The sequence below is a fragment of the Sturnus vulgaris genome, chromosome 6, assembly GCF_052056855.1.
Source record: "Sturnus vulgaris isolate bStuVul1 chromosome 6, bStuVul1.hap1, whole genome shotgun sequence".
Classification (NCBI taxonomy): domain Eukaryota; kingdom Metazoa; phylum Chordata; class Aves; order Passeriformes; family Sturnidae; genus Sturnus; species Sturnus vulgaris.
The window spans coordinates 46,103,305-46,124,294 of NC_142248.1; the positions used below are offsets into that span (position 1 = coordinate 46,103,305).

Below are 20,990 nucleotides of genomic sequence, written 5' to 3' on the forward strand. Positions count from 1 at the left end.
GAATTCTATCCCAGCCCCTCCCCACTGGGAATTCCTTCCCAGTATCCCATCCATCCCTGCCCTCTGGCAGTGGAAGCCATTCCCTGTGTCCTGGCACTCCACACCCTCTCCCTGTGAGAGGATAAATCCACTTTTTATGAGGATCAAGAGATGCTCCAGAAACTGGAAATGGGGACATGGAAAGGCTGTGGGTGTTGGTACCTTCCACAGTTTTCCTTGGATGGAGGAAGGAGGTGACAGGACCAGCAAAATCACATGGAAAAACAACTGGCCAATTATGTTGTGAGTTTAATTAGCACCGGTGGGAGATGGGAGGGTGGTCCTGGGTGCTGTGGAGGAGAAAGGCACCACAAACGCTGGAGAATCCACCCAGAAACATCAACTCAGGATCCTGCTCAGAATCACATCTTGAACCATCACTGTGGAGCTCCCTCGCTTGGGGAAAACTCACCTGAGTGAGTTTTCCAAATCCCCATCCCACTATCCCACTATTCGGGGTCCCAAATCCCTATCCCACTATTCGGGGTCCCAAATCCCCATCCCACTGTCCCTAAGGAGATCCTGCTGTGAGCAGAGGAGGAAGAGGGGAGGAAGGGAAGCAGAGGATGGGAGCAGACTCATCACACACCGAGTGCTGCCCATCCCCTGCCCCTGGGGAGCAGGATTGGGGTTCTGGGGGGCTGGGACAGGCTCCACCATGGGGGGTTCACTCCTTCATCCCCACAGCTTCTGAAGGTTGGGGACCCCCCTGAGCATCCCACCAGGAGCCTTAATATGGACGCTTTGTACTCCCATTTATTTCAGGAGCTTCTCCCCTGCCTCTTCCCAACTCCAGAGTGTTGGGGCTGCCTGGCACTTCCATAAAAATCACCAAAAATCAGGATTGAAAGGCTCAGCCCATCCAGTGCCCTGCCTGAGGCAGGATTTCCCCCTCTGGGATCACCGGAGCAGAGAACACAACATATGCAACGTTGTCCTTAAATTCAGCAGTGTTCCACCTCTTCCCTTAAACCTGGGAGCATTTCAGATCTCCAAGAATCAAAAAGTGATGCAAACAACTGTCACTTTATTGTCACGTCCAGCCATACTGCAAAAGGCACACAACAAACTTCATTTTGGTACAAAAGGATTTCCCTCCGGGGATTTTCACGTGATTTGATTTTCCTTGAGTTTTGTCTTTTTTTTGTCTTTTTTTTTTTTTTTTTTTTTTTTTTTCTCCTTTTGCAACACAGTCACTGGGCTCTCCCATCGCCCTGATGGGAAGATCCTTTCACAGAAAGGATTATTTTGTGCAGACAGACAACTCCTTATTGCAGGGGGAACAGCCCCCAAGGGCAGGCGGGCACGGCCACCCCCGGCCACCTGCAGAAAAACTGGGAATAAATGGCACATTTGTGTCCCTCTGTTCCAATGGCACCTCTGTGTCCCCCTGCTGTGTCCCCCCACTGCTGCTGTAGCCCAACTCCAACTCCATCACTCCCCTCCAGCTTTGGCTGCAGGATAATGGGATGGGGCTGCCCCCTCCCCGTTTCTGAGCAGTGGTTGAGCATTTCTTTACATAATTTATCCTTTTTTTTCCCTCCAGCTCTGTGTTTCTGCAGGGTGAAGGTCCCACGGACAGCACTCAGAGGCTGGCAGAGGGGGGAAAACGAGGCTGGGGATGAATTTGGGGAATTTTCCTGCCTATGCCATGGAAATTCACCCTGCTGGTGCACACAATGCAAACCCAGCCGTGCATGGGGGGGCTGGAGTCACAAAAGTTATCCCAGCACCCCAAGAAAGGATTTTGGGGTATTTGGTGGGGTCTCTCCTAAACCCAAGTGGGGCACACAGCCCTGAGCCCCAGCAGCATCCCTGCAGCTGCCCTGTGTGGATTTAGGGAGATCAGGATGATTTAGGGATCACCATCCTGCCCTGCCAACATTGAATATTGACATTATTTTCCCATAAAACCCCTCAGGCAGGGCCAGATCGAGCTCTGGGGTGGGGACACAGTGCCCACAGCAGCTCTCCCATATCCCAACATCCCAAGAGATTTTTTTTTTTTTTTTGCACTGTGCCTATAGCTACGTTCCATTTCTTTTGGTACCAGCTCCCCTTTCTCAACTCCCTCCCCCAACATTTCTTATAAAAATAAGATTGTGCTTATTTATAAAAGAATTATAATATTTTTTTTTTTTTGGTTTGTCTTTTAAGAAAAGCTTCCAGTTAAAAAAAAAAAAAAAACAAAACAAACAAAAAACAGAATAGTGGTGTATCAAAATATGGCAAAACTTTGGCTGTAAATGGCTAAACTCTAATTAAAAATATCCACTACAAAGGCATTGTGCTGTGATAATTAACTCTGCAGTGCTTCACCCTCCGGTACCCACAGCAAATATTCCACCTGGGCTGTCTGGCTTCCCTGGGACACACTCAGAAACCAGCCTTGGATTCTCCTAGCACGTCACCATCACCCTCTGGCAGAATTTTTCCAGCTGTAAGACACCTAAAGACGTGTGAAAAGAGAAAAGAGAGCGGAGATGCAGCGGGAGGAGCCACACGGACAAGGCAGTTGGATGCACATTCTCCTCGAGAGGAAAGTCTGTTTTCTCACCTTAGTGCTTCAGAAAAAAAAACCAGGATTGTTGATAGAGTTCATGAAAGAAAGGCAGATCCTTTGTATAAAAGGCGTTTCAGAGCAGGAGTAAAATGCAAATGGGTCTATAAGATCCAGACATATATAAACATACATACCTCGATATATTTATATATGTATTCTCTAGATATTCAATGTTTGAGATGCATTATTGCATTATCCTTATTTTTTTCCGTCTTCCTTTGCTTTTTTCTTTTTTGGGGGGGGGGGTGGGTTCTTTTTTTTTTTGGTTTTGGGGTTTTGCTCTCTCAAAAAAAAAAAAAAAAAAAAAAAGATAAAAGATAAAAACAAGTTGCAAATGGCTCTGAGAGCTTCTCCAGTCATCATCCACCTGGCTGGGACTGCTGTGGTCTGACCTCCAGCACGTGTTTTTTGGAAAAACTGGGATCATGCTCTGCCCCAGGAGCTGCTGGCCATGCCTTCCTCCATGGAACATCACCGTGCCTGGAGATCCCTGGCTGGTTATTGCTTAATTCTCCCTTCCCATACTGGCCTTTAGGGTTATTTACATTTCTTTGGCTTGGCTTGAACAGGACAGTCTGGCACTTTCCAGCCACCCCAGAGTCAAGGAGGGGGAGAGGCCACCTGGCCACGAGGAAACACGGGTGGGCTCCTGCTGGCTCCAACCGAGCTGTGCTCCTCCCAGTGGGAATAAGGACAACTCGTGTTTGGCACAAACTCCTCTGGAATCCACTCCATGCCCGGGGATCCCCATTCCCCCCCCTTCATCTGGACAATCCTCCAGCTCCCCATGGTTTGCAGGGCCGGGGGGAAGGCGGCGTCGGAGCCTCCCCACGCTCACACCACGAACTCGGGCACTTCGTCGTGGGTCAGATCCAAGGAGAAATATTTGCTGGTTCTTTTCACTGGGAAGGTGTCCTGGATGTTGATGCACTGCTGGGCCAGGCAGCCATTGCAGTAGAGCCCATCCTCATCCAGGCCGTGGGCACAGCCAAAGGTGAAGCTCTGTGCCGTGTCCTGGCACAGGTTGGCCAACTGCAAGAAGTCCTTCTGGTAGAGCCTGATGTCATCCAGGCTCAGGCTGTGCCGGTCTGTTGATGTCTTGGGTTTCCTGCAGGATGTCTGGGGAAAGCCAAGAGGAGGTTCAGGGTCTGCCAGGGAGCCCCAGGGGGTTGGGGAATCCCAAATCCCCAGTCCCACGTACCTGGGGTAAGGAGTCGGTGCTCTGCCCCCGCAGCTTCACCACGGTCTCTGAGGAGCTGGAGGTGGAGGAGCTGAGTTCCTTCACGATGAGTCCTGCACGAGGGAGGGTGCAAAGGTTATTCTGGGGTGGCTCAGCTCTCTTGGGATCCACTCCTGCTTTGTCCATGGGGACAAAAGCTCCCTCAGCACAGTGCAGGGCCAACAGCTCCACTGGCAACCAGCATTACCTACAAAGCATCCCAAATCTGCCCCAAAATGGCATCCAAAGCTGTCCCCAGGGAACCTGGCATCCCAAAAGACCTCCCAGTAGCTCCCAGCTCAGAGCTGAAAATGCAGGTGACTTTCTGGGTGCAGGTACAGCTCCAGGGAATATCGTGGAGTCCAACTGCTCATCAGCACTGCCCCATGTCCCCAAGTGCCACATCCACAGGGCTTTTAAATCCCTCCAGCGATGGAGTCTCCACCACTGCCCTGAGCAGCTGTGCCAGGGCTGGACAAACCTTTCCAAAAGAAATTTTCCCCAATATCCAATCCAAACCTCCTCTGGCACAATTTGAGAGAGGTTCCTCTTTCCTTTACCCCCATCTCTCCTTCAACCCAATCGGGTTTTTCCCAACATCCCAAATGGACACCTTGGGCTAACTCTGCCAAACACCAAAAGAACCACAGAATGCCCAGGCTTGGAAGGAACCTTAAGGATCATCTCATCCCAGCTCCCAAAGCCATGACTTGCACTGGGGGGGATTTTGGGAAGAGAAGCAGCCACCACCTTACCCGAGTGCCCGTTGAATTTGCGGGACAGCAGCATGTCCTCGGTGATGTAGACGCACATGTCGGGGCTCACCTCCATCTCCCCAGCCTGCTCCAGCTCCCGGGGGTCATCCACCAACATCTCGATTTCTGCCAGGCAGGACAGGTCAGCTGTGCCCTTTCCGAGCAGCCTCCAACCCCAGTGCATGGCAAACCCGACCCACCATCATCCTGGGAATCCTCCTCCAGCCGGTCCTTGCCGCCGCTCTCCACGCCGGACGTGTGCGAGCTGCCGTGGCTGGTCATGGAGCTGCAGGTCTTCAGCTTGCGGTGGGCACCAGCACCAGAGAATCCATCCTCGGGCCCCATCTCCCGGGGTTTGGGGTCAGCCTCGATGCCAGAGGTGTGGGAGCTGCTGTGGGAGGCCGTGGAGTGCCGGGACAGCCGCTTGTGCCGGATGCTGCCGGCGCTGCTGCCGCTGGCCCGCGAGCGCTTCTCCAGCTGCTCCATGTCCAGGTCCAGCGTGTCGCTGATGTAGGATTCCCGGTACTGCTTCTTCTCTGCAGGGGGACAAGGAGTCAGAGTGATTCCCACAACCCCCAGGGCAAGCTGGATGTCCTGGAAGGGCACGGAAAGGTTGGCACACGGAGGAGGTGTCACACGAGCCCGGAGTGGTGGCACGGCTGGGGATGGCATTAAGGGAGGTGGGGCAGAAGCTCCAAACCTCCTGTGCTGGGCTGTTCCTCCAACAGAGCAGCAGGAGGGAGAAGAGGAGGAGGAAGAGATGTTGAGGAAGAAGAGAAAGAAGACAGAAAATAAGGAGGAGCAGGAAGAGAAGAAAATAAATGAGGAGGAAGAAGGTGAGAAGGATGATTAAACAAGGAGGAAGAAGATGAAACAAGGAGGAAGAAGAGATGTTGAGGAAGAAGAGAAAGAAGACAAAATAAGGAGGAGCAGGAAGAGAAGAAAATAAATGAGGAGGAAGAAGATGAGGATGAGAAGGATGATTAAACAAGGAGGAAGAAGATGAAACAAGGAGGAGGAAGATGAGGAGGAGGAGGAGGAAGAGGAGAGGAAAGTGGAGAATAAGGAAGAGAAAGGAAGATGAAAAGGGGAAAGACGAGAAAGAGGAGCAAGAAGAGGAGGAGGAGGGAGAAGAGGAGGAGGAAGAAATGTCAAGGAAGAAGAGAAAGAAGAAGACAGAAGGGGAAGGATGAGAAAGAGAAGCAAGAGGAGGAGGAGGGAGAGGAAGAGGAGGAGGAAGAGAAGGAAGAGGAGGAATAAAACAAGAGAAGAGTAAGATGAAGATGAGAAGGAGGAAGAAGATGAGGCGGAGGAGGAAGAAGATGAAACAAGTAGGAAGAAGATGAAGAGGAGGAAGAAGAGGAGAGGAAAAAGGATAATAAGGAAGAGAAAGGAACATGACAAGGGGAAAAGTGACAGAGGAGCAAGAGGAGGAGGAGGAAGAGGAAGAGGAGGAAGAGACAGGAAGCGAAGGAAGATGAGGGAGAAAACAAGAGAAGAGTAGGACGAAGATGAGAAGGAGGAAGAAGATGAGGACATGAAAGAAAAAAGTGAGGATGATGAGGAGGAAGAAAACAAGAGAAGAGTAAGATGATGATCAGAAGGAGGAAGAAGATGAGGAGGACATGGAAGAAAAAGACGGAAAGGATGAGAAAGAGGAAGAAGTTGAGGCAGATGAGGAGGATGCAGAAGAGTAGGACAAGCAAAACAAATACGGAGGAAAAAGGGAAAGAGGAAGAGCAAAAGAAGATGAGGAGAGGAAAGGAGAGGAAGAAAACCTCACAAGAACGAGGGACACTGGGAAATCCGTGCTGAAGCACGGGGCAGAACTGGGACACCAGGGATGGCAGCAGGGCTCACACCCATCCCTGAGCAGCCACCAGAGCTGCGGGCTCGGGGCTTTGGCACAAGAACCAGGTGCTCCTGGAGGCTCCAACACCACGAGGGAGCCTGTCCTGGCAGGGCTGGGGCGTGCAGCACGTACCCTCGTTCTCCTCCAGCCTGCGGACCTGGCGCAGCACGGGCTGCAGGTTCATGTAGAGCCGGTGGCTGCTGCTCAGCAGCTGCAGGAGGTGGCGAGAGCGCAGCGGGCAGCCCGTGTAATAGATGAGCTTCCGAGCCGAGGGCAGCCCGTCAGGCAGGATCTCGAATTTCTTACCCTGGGAGGGGACAAAGGAGGGAGCAGCCCCCAAAGAGGAGAATGTTCCAGTTCTCACCCAATCCTGCTGCAGGTTTCTGTTATAACCCCATGGTTTGCTCTGCTAAAGCATCCCGTGCTCATATCCCGCCCCAAGACATGCTCTGCTTGGGGATTGTGGAATCACAGAGTGGTTTGGGGTGGAAGAGACCTAAAAGACCACTTAAGCCAACCCCCTTCCACCTTCCACTAGCCCAGGTTGCTCTAAACCCCATCCAGCCTGGCCTTGAACAATTCCAGGGATCCAGGGGCAGCCACAGCTTTTCTGGGCACTTTGTGCCACAGCCTCATCACCCTCATAGGGAACAATTCTTCCCCAATATCCCAATATCCATCCCTGCCCTCTGGCAGTGGGAGCCATTCCCTGTGTCCTGTCCCTCCATCCCTTGTCCCCAGTCCCTCTCCAGCTCTCCTGGAGCCCCTTTAGGTCCCCTCAGCTCTCCCCGGATCCTTCTCCTCTCCAGGTGAACATTCCCAGCTCTCCCAGCCTGGCTCCACAGGAAATGGTGCTCCAGCCCATGGAGCATCTCCATGGCCTTCTGTGGACCTGCTCCAAGAGCTCCACATCCTTCCTGTGCTTCCCAGAGCTGGAAGCTGTGCCCCAGGTGGAGATGGTGGCACTCACCACAAAAACCAGTTTCCCCACGTTTGTCCACGGGAAGTCGTAGAGCAGCTGCTTTTCCTCATCCAGGTTCTGTGAAAAGAGCAGAGGGAGCCATGGCTGAGGATTCTGGTAGGGGCATGGAGCTGAGCTGAGCCATCACCTTCATTCAGTCCCCTACCTGGAAAATCTGGATGCCCCGTGTTGTCAGCCCCAGAGTCAGGGAGGCCTCCACTTCCCTTTTGTCCTAAGAGAGAAAAAAATGTTTTAAATACACAGTTTGCAGCATGAAGTGGATAAATCCACCCCACCTCCACCCAGGGATCCTCCCATAATCACCCCAGTCACCATTCTATGCTTAATGTGCCAAATTAAAAATGGAAAGTGACTTTGGACACAGGCAGTGAGTGACAGATAAGCGAGAATGCTTTTAAACTGAAAGAGATTTAGATTAGATGTGAGGAAGAAATTATCCCTGTGAGGGTGGCGAGGCCCTGGCACAGGGTGCCCAGAGAAGCTGTGGCTGCCCCTGGATCCCTGGAAGTGTCCAAGGCCAGGCTGGAGCACCCTGGGACAGTGCAAGGTGTCCCTGCCCATGGCAGGGGGTGGCACTGGATGGGCTTTAAGGTCCTGTCCAACCCAAATCCATTCTGAGATTCAATTAAAACACCTCATGCTCTCCCAGCAAACAAACTGCTTTGTACCCAGGAGAAAAACCCAGCACGCATTTCTCAGGGAGGACATTCCCAAAATGAAGATCCCAACAACCCCAGGGCTCACCTTGTACAACCTGTAGTAGTGCACAGCCACGTCATCCAGCCTGACAGCCTCCTTGATGTACTTGAGATGAGCTTCTGAGGCTGTCAGGGCAAACTGGTCCTTGTGCATGTTGGGCACGTGCTTCAGGATGTAATCCTTGCCCCTCTTGGCCACCACCTGTTAGGAGGAGGAGAGAAGCTTTGTCCCATCTCAGGGCTGGGTGCTGGGAATGGTGGTTTCAAATTGGAGCTTTGTTCTAGAGACCTCCAGGCAAAAATGACATTATTACAGCAGCCAGTGAGTTCTTGCCAGCAGGATTTCCTGCTGGGAAGTGTGCTCCATGTGCCCATTCCATGGTGACACCTGTGCTGGGGCAGGGAGGGTCACACAGGGACTCCCTGCGTGGCTGGGACACAGGCACAGGTCCACCATTCCTCAGTGACGTGTGTGAAAAAAGGAGAGGCAGGCAGATTTTGGGACAAAACCCTGAAAGAGGTTGGGAAGGAGAAGAAAAGGCACCAGGGAGAGCTTTGAGCAGCTTAAAGGGGCTCCAGGAAAGCTGGAGAGGGACTGGGACAAGGGATGGAGGGACAGGACACAGGGAATGGCTTTAAATTGGAAGAGAGGAGATTTGGGTGGGATATTGGGAAGGAATTCCTGGCTGGGAGGGTGGTGAGACCCTGGAATAGGATTCCCAGAGCAGCTGTGGCTGCCCCTGGATCCCTGGAAGTGTCCAAGGTCAGGCTGGACAGAAACTTGGAGCAACCTGGGACAGTGGAAGGTCCCTGCCCATAGCAGGGGGTGACCTTTAAGATCCTTCCAACCTAAAACATTCTGGGATTCTGTGCCACCAGTTCCCAAAGGGCTGCCCCTGATGGTGGTGGGACAGTGCCTGCAGAGAATCCCCCAAGAGCATCCCTGCAGCTCCCAGGGAATTCCCCAGCAACCCCAACCCACAGTTATTCCCATCCCTACAACCATCCCGGATTATTTATAACCAGGAATAACTGAGACGCTCCAGAAGGCTCTGAGCACCCCAGCACCAAGCTCAGAGCAGGGACCACACCAGGATATCTTACCCAGGCAGGGAAATAAGCCTCAGGCTCGAAGTATTTCCCATAGTGCTTGTTCCTTTTGAAGTCCCCCAGGTCGGCTTGGAGGGCGAAGGCAGTGAGCAGGAAATAAGCTTCTTCCCTCAGCACACACTGCGAGTGCAGCACCTGCTTCCTCAGGTGCCAGTAGTAGTAGTACCGAGCTGTCCTGTCACTGTGGGGACACAGGGGGACAGTGAGCAGCCAGGGGACACCCGCTGGGAATCCCTCAGGGAGGGGTCACCAAAGGGTTTTTGCTCCCTCTTCCTTATTTGTTACAATTCCCACAAACACGCAGCAACTTCATCAGGTTGGAATAAACCCCTCAGAAAGTCTGTGCAGGTGCCACTGTGTCCCCAAAACCCTGGAAATTATTTTATCCCCAGAGCAGGAGCTGCAGCTCCCACCCCAGGTAAACTCAAATCAAGCTGTGCTAAACCCATTGTCCCCACTCCCCAAAAAGTTTTGTCACCACTGCCTGGGGGCAGAGTCCCCAACTGCCCCTGGGAGAAACCACTCAGCACCCCCCCCATAAGCATCCCCAGCTTTTGGGATGTGTCCAGCACACCCCAGAGCACCCCAAGGCTGCACACCCAGCCCAGAGGTGTCCATGGAGGGGTCACACCCAGCTCAGGGGCACACCCAGCCTGGGGTCACACCCAGCCTGGGGTCACAGCCTCACCTGATGAGCCGCCCGTTCTCCACGTAGTACTGCACTCGGAAGTGGATGATCATTGGGGGGCCAAACTGGTCGATCCCCTGGAATGGAGGAGGTTTTCAGGAATCCTGTGAGGATCCCAGCATCACACCCCAGCCCCTCACCTCAGCTCTCTGGGGTCATGCCTGGCACAGTCACCCCTTGCCCACCATGGCATAGATGGCATTTTTATTCCTCAATTCCATGGCATTGATGGCATTTTCGTTCCTCAAAAGGATTTGGCACCCATTTTTTCTACACAAAATGCTGGAAATTAAGGAGATTTGGGTTTTAAAAAGCAGGTGCTGCTGGGTGTGACAATCCCAGGAATTCTGCAACACCTCAGTGCTGCTCTCCCTCTTCCATACCATTATCCATCAGCTCAGCACCAGCACTCGAGCCTGGACACCACCCCCTGAGCACTGAAAGAATGAAAAGATGCTCTGGGGAGAAAAAACCCAAACTGATTTTAGAATATGGAAGAAGGGACCTCAAAAATTCTGCTGAAGGATAAGGGAAGAGAAGAAAAATCAGAGGGAAAAAAAGCCCCAGAGCTCCAAGGATGGAGCACGGAGGATGCACCCCCAGCTGGGGCACACGGTGGCATTTGCAGTGACAACCTCAGGGATGTGATTTTGCACATCCACCCCCCGGTCCCACACTGACTAAATGCCCCCCACACCCCTTGGCAGCATTCCCGGGTCCTGGAAGTGACCTGTGGTGGGGACAGAGGTGGCCTTACTGCCGTCAGCTCTCCATGCAAGACCTCACCGCTGACCTTGCTGGCCTCCTTCTTCCACTCCTTGGGGCAGTACTTGTAGAGTTTCTGGGCCAGGTCCATGTACACGTGCTCATTGTCTGGGAGGGACAGAGGTGGCATCAGCATCCCCACATCCCCTGCCTCCCACCGTGGCAGTTGTGGCGGGGGGAGCTGTGACCTCCTCGTCACCAAAAGTGATAATTTTCACACTTCAGCCCCTGACTTACTCTGGATGACGCTGAGCCCGAAGAGGTGACAATCCTTCAGCCTCAGGAGGTCACACACCTGCACCAGTAACTCTTGGCACAAAATCTTCACCTGTAAAAAAAAAAAAACCCTTTAAATGAGTTCTGGATGGGCAGGGAGCACCAAACCCCTCAGCAGGACCCCGAGCAGGATGGGGGTGACAGGATGGGCTGTGGGGCTCGTGTCCACGGGGAGTCCCCAAAAGTGTGGGGTGCAGGAGCAGAGCTCTGCCAGGGCTGGGATGCTCAGAGGACCAGGGGCAGCTCGAGAGCAGTGGGTGGTGGAGGAACCCAGCACTGGGGAGAAATTCTGAGGGCAGAAATGAGAACATTCCCCATCTCATTCCACACTCTGGACACTTTCCACAATCTCAGGCTGCTCCAACCTGGCCTTGGGCACTTCCAGGGATCCAGGGGCAGCCACAGCTTCCCTGGGCACCCTGTGCCAGGGCCTCCCCACCCTCAAAGAGAAGGATTTATTCCTATTATCTAATCTAAGTCTTTCCTCTTTAAAACCATTCCCCTTATCCTATCATTATCAGCTTCTTTCCAAACCTCTCTCCATCTTTTTTACAACTGCCTTTGATTTCTGAAATGAATTTCAACATTTTCCTGACTCAAAAGCGACAGTGGGTGGGGGTGAATTAAAAAAAAAAAAAAAAAAAAAATAAAGTGGTGGATTTTCACATTCAACGCTCCATCCCAAAGAGAGCCAAAGCACAACAAATTCTGTTTATTCCCGGGGCTAGAGGAGGCTGAAGTGCAGGGATGCAACCTCCAGGAGAATAACTCATGTGCATTTCCCCAGCAGGGCAAGGCCAGGCAAGCTCCAAATGAAAGCCAGGAGCAAAAATCCAAGGCGTGGAGCCACAACCCCGGGGGAGGAGGTGATGGAAATGTCAGCGCTCGGGGCGGGGCTCCTCACGTTGATGATGATGTTGAGGGAGTCGTCGTTGGGGAGGAAGATGCACACGCTGCGCCGGTCCTGCATGACTCTGTTGTTGTGGAAAGGCAGCTTGTTCATCGTGCTCTGGGCAGGGGGCTCGGGGTGGCTGGTGGGGGGCACCTCACCGGCGGGCCGGGGTGGCCTCGGGCTCTGTGGGTGCCATCCCTGTGGAAAAAAAAAAAAAAAAAAAAAAAAGAGGGATGAGCCCTGGGAATGGCACCCGCGGCATCCTCATCCCTCCCACTCGCCAGCGTGTCCCCACATGGGATTGGAGTTGTCCCCCAAAACCTCTGAGCCCACCCCACCACAGCCACCCCCATGGTTTTTGGCCCAGCCCCAAAAATCGGAGCCAGCGGTTTGAGTCTCCCGGCTTGGGTGAAGAAAATCCTCAGGAAAGGCTTTTCTGGCATAATTACAAGAAATCGAAGTTTATCCTCTGGGAATAACCCAGTTGGGCCAGCAAGGAGCGGTGCTGGAAGCAGGAGGTTTCCCTGCCAGCCATGGAAAGGCAAGGAAATGCTGTGGGGTCCCATAAAAGGATCCCCACATCCCTTCCAACATCCTTCCTCCCAGTTTTGAGTCTTTACTGGGGTGAAATAAAACAATCCAAGCACTAACAGGGATTTGCAGATGGGAACTGCCATTCAGAGCTAACAAATCCATCCTAGCACCGACCCCAGGAAATTCTCATTTCCGGGGGTGAATATTCCCAAAACACTCTTTACCCCACAAGGACACGAATTCCCACGTGACACCGTGAGGATGGACTTTAAACTCTGACCTAGTTCAGCCTTTTCCTACCCCAGATTTACGCTGGCACCCAGACAGCAGAGTGTCTCCCTTGTCACCAAATATTTGCTTTGGTCTAAATGGAAGCTGTGGCTTCCGAAATCCTGGAATTCGTGCAGCAGCCCAGGGGAAAGTGCCCTGAGGTGACTTTTTGTTGGTGGTTCCTGGGGTTTTGCAGAAGTTGGGAAATCTGGAGGTGATGTTTTCCCATGGCCAAGGCACTCTGGGACTGCACCACAGGGGTCGTGTCCGTGCATGGCACCCATGCATTTCAAATATGCATTCAAGCCTTGGGATGGTGCATTGTGTATTGCATCCCTGCATTGCATCCCTGCATCCAGGCCATGCACTGCACCTACACATTGCACCCATGCATGGTGGGAGTATCTCATGGATTCTCTGTGCTCCATCTGTGTGCATCACGGCCCTCTGCTGCATCCATGCATTGAGCTGGAACAGCATGGCACCTGTGCATTGCATGCGTGCAGCACAGGCGTGCATCCTGGTCATGCATTGCACCTATACCATGCATTGTGGCATCCATGCATTGAGCTGGAACATCATGGCACCTATGCATTGCATACATGCAGCACAGGAGTGCCTCCTGGCCATGCACTGCACCTGCACACTGCACCCATGCACTGTGGCATCCATGCACTGAGCTGGAGCATCACAGCACCCATGTAGTGCAGCAGTGCATTGCAGCCGTGCATCATGGCACCTGTGCATGGCAGCACTGCATGGTGGCATCCATAAATTGTGCTGGAACTTCATGGCAGCCGTGCATGGCATACATGCAGCACAGACGTGCAACCTGGCCATGCATTGCACCTACACCATGCATTGTGGCATCCATGCATTGAGCTGGAACCGCCATGCAGTGTGTCTGTGCACTGCAGCTGGGTGCATCACAGCACCTGTGCATTGTGGCACCCATGCATTTGAGCTGGAACCTCATGGCACCCATGCAATGAGTGCACCCCTGCAGCCCAGCCCCGCCCCGTGGCCAATCCCGACGGGAGCGGGGTTGGTTTGGGGGCTCATTGGAGATCCCAGAGCGCCCAGAACGGGGCTGAAGGAATCCGGCACGTCCCGGCCCCGCAGCTCCCGGGCTCAGCGTGATGTGACTTGTGCAGGCTGGGCCGGGGAGGGGCCGTGTCCTGGGGCTCCTCCAGCACCCTCCACGTCCTGCTCCCACCCAGAGGGCTCCTCAAGCCCCAGTGCTGCACGAGAGCTTCTTCAGTCAGCTCGAAATTCCAGCCACAGGCAGCACCCACTGCTGAGCTACAGGAGAATCCATCACCAGGATTCTCTCCCCAACGTGGGCAGGACATTTTCACTATCCCAGGTTGGTCCAAACACTGTTCAACATGGAAAACTTCCAAGGATGGGGCAGCCACAGCTTCTCTGGGCAGCCTGTGCCAGGGCCTCATCACCCTTATAGCCAACAATTCCTCCCCAAAATCCCATCTAACCCTGCCCTCTGCCAGTTTAAAACCATTCCCTCTTGTCCTGTCACTCTCTGCCATTCTGGGGCCATTCATCCCCACATCAGTCACTGCATTTCCTCCTCCTCCTGCAGCCTGCATTGGTCCCACAGCACCAGGCATTCAACCACACGAGCTGGCGTCAGCAGAGCCAGGACATCGGAGGGAAAAAAAACCCCAACCCCAAACCTTCTATTTTGGTATTTGTATAGAAAACATCCCAGTTCCTGCTGCTGAATGGGAACATTCCATCAGCCCACCACATAGAGATGGCTCCCATGGAGAACCCCTCAGCTCCAGGTGCTTCCCAGGGGCTCTGCCAGCCCTGCAGGGATTCAGTGAAGGGACACACAAAGCCTTTTCCAGGGTGCTGTGCCTGCAGCAGCCCCAGCCAGACGCCGGCAAATTCTTTCCAAGCATCTGCTGCTCATTCCGACAATGTGGGCTTTGATTCCCGGGGACCTGCTGCCCTCACCGAGTCACTGCTGCTCCAGAGGAAGTGTTGGAAGCATGGAATGGTTTGGGTCGGAAAGGACTTTTAAAGATCTAGCCCAGCTTTCCCAGCTCCAAGCTGGAAAGATCCTGGATTGGAGGGAGAGCCCCCCTGGATTGCCCCACAGCAGAGGGGTGACACAGATCACTCCACACCCCAAGCAGCAACCTCCACCCAAAGGGTTTTCCATCCAAAGTCAGCTGGAAAAAACACTGGGAATGAAGACTTGGATCAGCAGAGTGAGGAGATCCAGGTCTTCCAGCCGTGTTTTCCCTGCTATGGGGAAAAGAACATTAAAACTCCAGAGGAAGGCACTGCAAACTGTTCGTGACTCCAGAGCCATGCCCAGAAAATTCCTCGATCCACTGTGTTTTCCAGGCCCAGGCTGCTGGAATATTGTCTCCCTCTCTGGTGCTGATGCCACGGGATAAATCCCATCACAAAGCTCCACTGCAAAGAAAACATCCTGCAAAAAAACCTGGGAAAAGCAGCCGGGGCAGGCGCTGCTGACTCGGCGAGGGATTTGCTCATCCCGAGGTCCTGCAAACACATCCGAGGGCAGGCAGGGCCTGGGGTTGCTTCAGATGGAGGTGCTGGAGCAGGCTCTCGTCAGAAATAGAAATTTGGATGTAAATCCAGGGTGGGGATTGAACATGGCTTGAACTTGCTGGATGAGGTGGGGTTTTCTTCCAGATTCCGTGCATGTGAAGCGAGGCTGGGTGGATGTGCAGCGTTTTTCCCTCTCCGTGGATTTAAATGGATTTAAAAGAAGTGGATGAGTCTCCCATGGTCGTGGGTTGGGTCAGGTTTGTCCCTCTGTGGTTCCCACCAGACATCCCAGTGCCTCCCGTTCAACCCAGTCATGATCCAGAGCCTCCAGGCAGGTCCTGTCCATTTCTCCATCATCCAAATCCATCCCTCCTCACCAAAATATCAGCTTTTCTATAAAATCCAGCCCTATCAGAAACAGCTGTGTGGCTGTGGCACTTGGGGACACGTTTTAGTGGCAGTGCTGGGGGAATGGTTGATTACAATCCTAGAGGTTTTTCCCAACCTAAACGACTCCACGATTCCCTGATTCTAACCCATCACCAGGCTTTTGCTCCAGCCCTCCTGAAGCAGCCCAGGGGCGAGGGAAGGGATCCAGCCCAGGACCCACACGTAGGCAGGGGCCATCCCGCAGCCAGAGGCTGCCCAGAGCGCGGGGCGAGATGGGAAGATGAATTCACAGGGCAGGAATTTCTTGTTTTGAAGAGTCTGGAGTGGGTCTCACCCCACATCACAGGCACAGGTATGCACAGAGCTGTTATTACAAGTTTTAGGGCCGTCCCTTAATGCAGCTTCTCCGAACCCAAAAGCCAGATTAATTCCTGCTTGCGGTTGCCCCGTAATTAAAATCGTCTCCAATTCTTCATGAACTCAACAGTTTCCTCCTAATGAAGAGAGGCAGATGAAAGAGACCTTCACTGGGAAAAAGGACTCAGTTATAAATATTCCATTACTTCATCCACCACAAAAGCTATTTGGATGCTGGAAACTCAGCCTGGGCAGCCGGGGGCCAGCCCCCACCAGCCCCAGCAGATGCCCCTGAGTGCTGGGGGGATCCAAAAAGCCTCTCCAATGAAAGTTCCTCCAGTCTTCACCTCTTCAACATTCCTCCTCTTCCTCATCCTCCTCCCCCTTGGCTACTGCAGCGGGCAGGGATGGCTGGGCCATGTGGATCAGCCTAAAAATGGGGTGATGTCCCCTCCTGTTAGGGACGAGCCCCATGGGACATGACATTCCATGGGGAAGCACAGGCTGAGCCATGGCAGCTCAGGAAACTGCTCCCCTGCCTGTCTTGTCATGCAGGGAGCAGAATCCAGCCTGGAAGCGCTGATTTTCCATCCAACCCACAGCAGAGCCACCCCAGGCCTCTTCATTCCCTGACTTTGGAGCACTAAAATATAAATAAAGTGTCCCAGCCTCGGCCAGGGACAGACACAGAGATGGAATTCTGCTGGAAAGGGCTCCAGGGAGGGGAGGGACAATGCCTGCTCTTCCTCTTCCCTCTTGTGCTCCAGAACCAGCCCCTTCCATCAGATTTCCTTCTGGGAAACTTTGCCTGAGCCTTTGGGATTAGAACAATATCAAGATTGGGTTGGAGAGGGTTGTGCTCAGCCCAGCTGTCCCAGCCTGTGTCCAGAGCCTGTGCCACGACATTCCCAGGCATTTTAGGAACCATCCCCCAGCACCAAGCAGCCCAAACCTCACAGAGCTCTGATCCCACTCCCAGGATGACAGGCATCCCTGCCAAGGCTGCACGTGGATGTGGAGCACTGCCTTTGCTCCCCTCGCCGTGGGCAGGCTGCAGCCCACACCAGCAGCAGCTGCCATCAATCCCTTGGGATTTGGCTGCAGCATCCCTGGACCACAAAGAGCAGCCCCAAGGGCCAGAGTCACCATCCCAAATCCCTGCACCACAGAAAGCACAGCCCTGAGTCTCCAAACCACGGAGCTCTCTATTTAGAAATTAAAGCCATATTTTAAATGCAATTAACAGTATAATATTATATAATTAATAATGCCACGTAAATATTAATATTAATAATATGCAACGAGGAATATTTACGTTATTTGCTATAACAACACACCCCCCCCAAGATGCTGTGACCCCGAGCAAACCCTTCCTTCCCAGTAGGAGGTACTTTTGGGGAGCCCCATTCCCAATATCCCACTCACAGGCACACTCCTCTATATGGGATTGGTGCCCAAACCCATTCCCACTCTGGGGAATGTGCAGTGCTTGCTGCACACGGAGGCGAAAAAAAAAGAAATAGGATGCAAAGTGCTCTTTTTGCAAAGAACCCAAAAAACAGCTCCATTTCATGGCAAAATATTCAAATCCATGCCTGGACTATCCGGAGTTCCTGCTGCCCTCTGTGGCGTCCTCGCCTCCAGCTCCAAATCCAACAAAACAAAGCCAAACCAAGTTCCTGATTTTTTTAATCCTGGGGTGGGCAGAGGGAGATTTGTCTTCCCTCAGCAGCGCCACTCTCCAGTTTTCCAGCTGGGAAAGCTCCTCAGCCACGCCAGAGCCTCCATCAACTTCCCTGCCCCAGCCGCCATCCGGGAAAGCTTTTTGGGAAAAATATCCTAAGCCCACTTTTCAGTCAAAGGGGGGGGAAAAAAAGCAGCATAAAACTCAATTAAGGAGCAGGCAGATATTTTAACCAGCGCCATGGTTTGTATACTCCATCTGGAGTCCAAAGGCTGCCGGGTGGTTTTTTTTAGCAGGAGGGAACTGACATCATCTTAATTTCAAATTCCCATTTATTTTTACATCTGGTCTGAATTAATCTTTCTCAGCGTCCTGACTTTCATGTAATGGAATAATTGCTTACAGACTCGGGGTTTAAAGAGCCTGAATAAACCCAGTTTTAAAAAAAGAAACCCCTTTAAAAACCGATAGTAAAAATCCAGTACCTAGAACCAAACTCCAATAAGCCTTCGGGGTTGGGAATTTTAAACGGAACATCTCTTTCAGGCAAGAGAGCTCGAATTAATCCAAGATTTCGGAGAGGGAGAGCGAGCCCTGTGGAAAAACACCAACACAAACCAGCCCAGAATTAGGCAGAGCAGCAAAGCTCCATCAGTGCCACGCGGAAGCAGCTCTGGAAAAGCAGAGTTTGGCTTAGAGGGAAAAACATCCTGGTGGCCAGAAAGGCACTGGCCACGAGCAGGAAGAGGATGATTCAGGAATGGGAGAGGCAGTGAAGGTGGCAGGGGGGGCCAGAGGCATGGCAGGGTCGGGATGTGCCTCACTCCCACAAAGGACACGGGAACACCAAGGATGGTCCTGGCAAAGCTCAGCCCCAATTTCCCCATTGCCACGAGGGCACCGGGGCAGATAAAGCCCGGCTTAGGAGCTGCATGGATTGATCCCCTGTCAGGGATGGGCATTCCCGGTGGGAAACGTGGAGAGGGACACCAGTGACACCACCAGGGGCCAGCTGGCACCCTGAGCATCTCCACGGGGTTGGGGGGCACCCCTGGGTGAGGGACAACAGGGTCCCACAGGTGGCTGTGAGCCAGGAACAGGAGGATCCATGGAGGAGAGGATCACAGGTATGGGAACCAAGAGATGATGGGAACCGTGGCTGAGGGGACCTGTGGGTCACCAGGAGCCACAGAAAAGAGATGTCACAGGGACACAGCACCCAGGGGTGAGAGGACACACTGGGAATGTGTGACCCAGGGGTGAGGGGACACAGTGGGAATGTGTGACCCAGGGGTGAGGGGATCCACTGGGAATGTGAGACCCAAGGGTGAGAGGATCCACTGGGAATGTGTGACCCAGGGGTGAGGGGACACAGTGGGGATGTGTGACCCAGGGGTGAGGAAGAGGACAGTTGGGTGAGGGTGGCCCACGGACAAGGGGCCCTGTGGGTGAGACCCAGAGGCAAGAGGGGACCCATGGGCAAGTGTGACCCAGGGACAAAGGGACCTGTGGGTACCTGTGAACCAGGAATGAGGGGACCCGTGGGTGAGTGTGACCCATGAGCGAGGGATGTCATGGGTGAAGTGACCCGTGGGCCAGTGTAACCCAGGGACAAGGGGACCCATGGGTGACTGTAAACCAGGAATGAGGGGACCCATGGATGATGGGGACCCACAGGTGAGAGGACCTGTGGGTGTGACGTGAAAGCAAACTGTCCCATGGGTGAGGGGACCTGTGGGTGAGTGTGACCTGGAAAGTGTCCCATGGGTGAGGGGACCTGTGGGTGAGTGTCACCCAGGGAAAAGGGTCCCAGAGGTGAGAGAGACCAGTGGGTGAGGGGACAAGGTGGCCCACGGTGAGTGTGACCCAGAGGCAAGGAGATCTGCGGGCGAGTGAGACCCAGGAGCGAGGGGTCCCGGAGATGTGGGGACCCGTGGGCGAGTGCGACCCAGGGGCGAGGGGTCCCGTGGGCGAGCGCGCCCTGCGCCGGAGCGGGTCCGGGGTGGCCGTGGCCGTGTCGCGGCGGTGTCGCGGCGGTGTCGCGGCTGTCGGGGGCCGTGGGGGGGTTCCGGCAGAGCCGCAGCTCCCGCGGGCGGGCGGGCGGAGGAAATGACTCGCATTCCTGCAGCCGGGGCCGCTCGCACCGCTCCGGCTCCAACTCGCCCCCGAGCGCAACAAGCGGATCCGCGCCGGGCCCACCCGCGGGGGCGAGCCGAGCCGGACCGGGCTGAGCCAAAGCGAGCCGAAACGAGCGGAACGGAGCGGAACCGGGCTGAGCCGAGCCGGGCTGAGCCGAGCGGGAGCGCGGTACGGGGCGCCGGGCACGCACCTACCTGCGGCTGCGGGAGCCAGCCGTGCCGAGCCGAACCGAGCCGAACCGAGCCGAGCCGTGCCGAACCCCGCCGTGCCGAGCCGAGCCGTGCCGAGCCCAGCCCAGCCCAGCCCATCCCGCCGCCCCCGCCCCTTCCCGGGCCGCCCCGCACCGCCCCGAGCGGCACCGGCACCGCCTCCCGCCCCGGCGCCGTGCCCGGGACAGCGGGGAAAGGGTCGGGAACGGGATGGCCCCGGGGAGGAGGGCAGAGTGTTGGCCCCGGAGGAGGAGCGGGGAGCCGGGCAGCCGCTGCCACAGTGCCCACGAAAGGTTCTGGGAAGAGCCGGAGCATCGCATCCCTTGGGAGGGCACACGGGCACCGTCCCTGCGGGGCTTGAGGCGCCCGAACGTGCCCCGGAGCTGAGCTGAGCTGAGCTGAGCATCCTCCTGCGGGCACCTCGGGGAGCGGGGCTGGGGATGCTCCGAGAGATGGGGAACCTCTGCTCTGGAGGGCTGGGAGAGCTGGGGGTGTTCAGCTTGGATTGACCCCTTCCAGCGGGGCTCCAAGGGAGTTGGACTTTGGATAAGGGGGAATGGCTTCCCACTGCCAGAGGATAGGGTTAGGTTGGATATGAGGGAGAAATTCTTCCCTGTGAGGGTGGGCAGGCCCTAGCACAGGATGCCCAGAGCAGCTGTGGCTGCCCCAAATCCCTGGAAGTGTCCAAGTCCAGGTTGGACATTGGGGCTTGGAGCAGCCTGGACAGTGGAAGGCGTCCCTGCCCATGGCAGGGGTTGGAATGAGATGTTTTTAAGGTCTCTTCTAATCCAAACAACCCTGGGATTCTATGATCTGTCAGGGATCATGTCCTCTGTGGGGTCCCAATACCTTTGGGTAGGGGACCCCCCACACCCATCCCAGTATCCCCATCCCAGGCTGTGCCACTGGCACATTAAACCCCTTCTTAGGATTCAGGTTAAGCCAGGAGCAGAATTAAACCCCATTCCCATTAAACCCCCCACTGATACCCTATCAGCTGGCTGAGGGTGAGTGGGGCTCA

The 20,990-nt window shown here is 54.3% G+C and overlaps 1 protein-coding gene across 2 annotated transcripts; it reads right to left on the minus strand.

The window, feature by feature from the left end:
- Nucleotides 1-1,046: 1,046 nt before the first annotated feature.
- On the minus strand, nt 1,047-20,042 carry FRMD6 (FERM domain containing 6). Of its 2 annotated transcripts, none has more exons than XM_014885905.2 (15): nt 19,955-20,042; nt 18,107-18,215; nt 11,852-12,037; nt 10,909-10,999; nt 10,700-10,779; nt 9,907-9,983; nt 9,213-9,399; nt 8,155-8,310; nt 7,556-7,621; nt 7,399-7,467; nt 6,561-6,735; nt 4,777-5,112; nt 4,577-4,702; nt 3,804-3,895; nt 1,047-3,721 (listed from the first exon to the last, which is right to left on the minus strand). In XM_014885905.2, the coding sequence occupies exons 3-15, from the start codon at nt 11,948-11,950 to the stop codon at nt 3,437-3,439; spliced, it is 1,839 nt and encodes a 612-aa protein (XP_014741391.1). In that variant the 5' UTR covers nt 11,951-12,037; nt 18,107-18,215; nt 19,955-20,042; the 3' UTR covers nt 1,047-3,436. The 2 variants fall into 2 exon arrangements, with proteins under 2 accessions (XP_014741391.1, XP_014741390.1); XM_014885904.2 differs by having other exon boundaries at nt 10,637-10,779.
- Nucleotides 20,043-20,990: the final 948 nt, after the last annotated feature.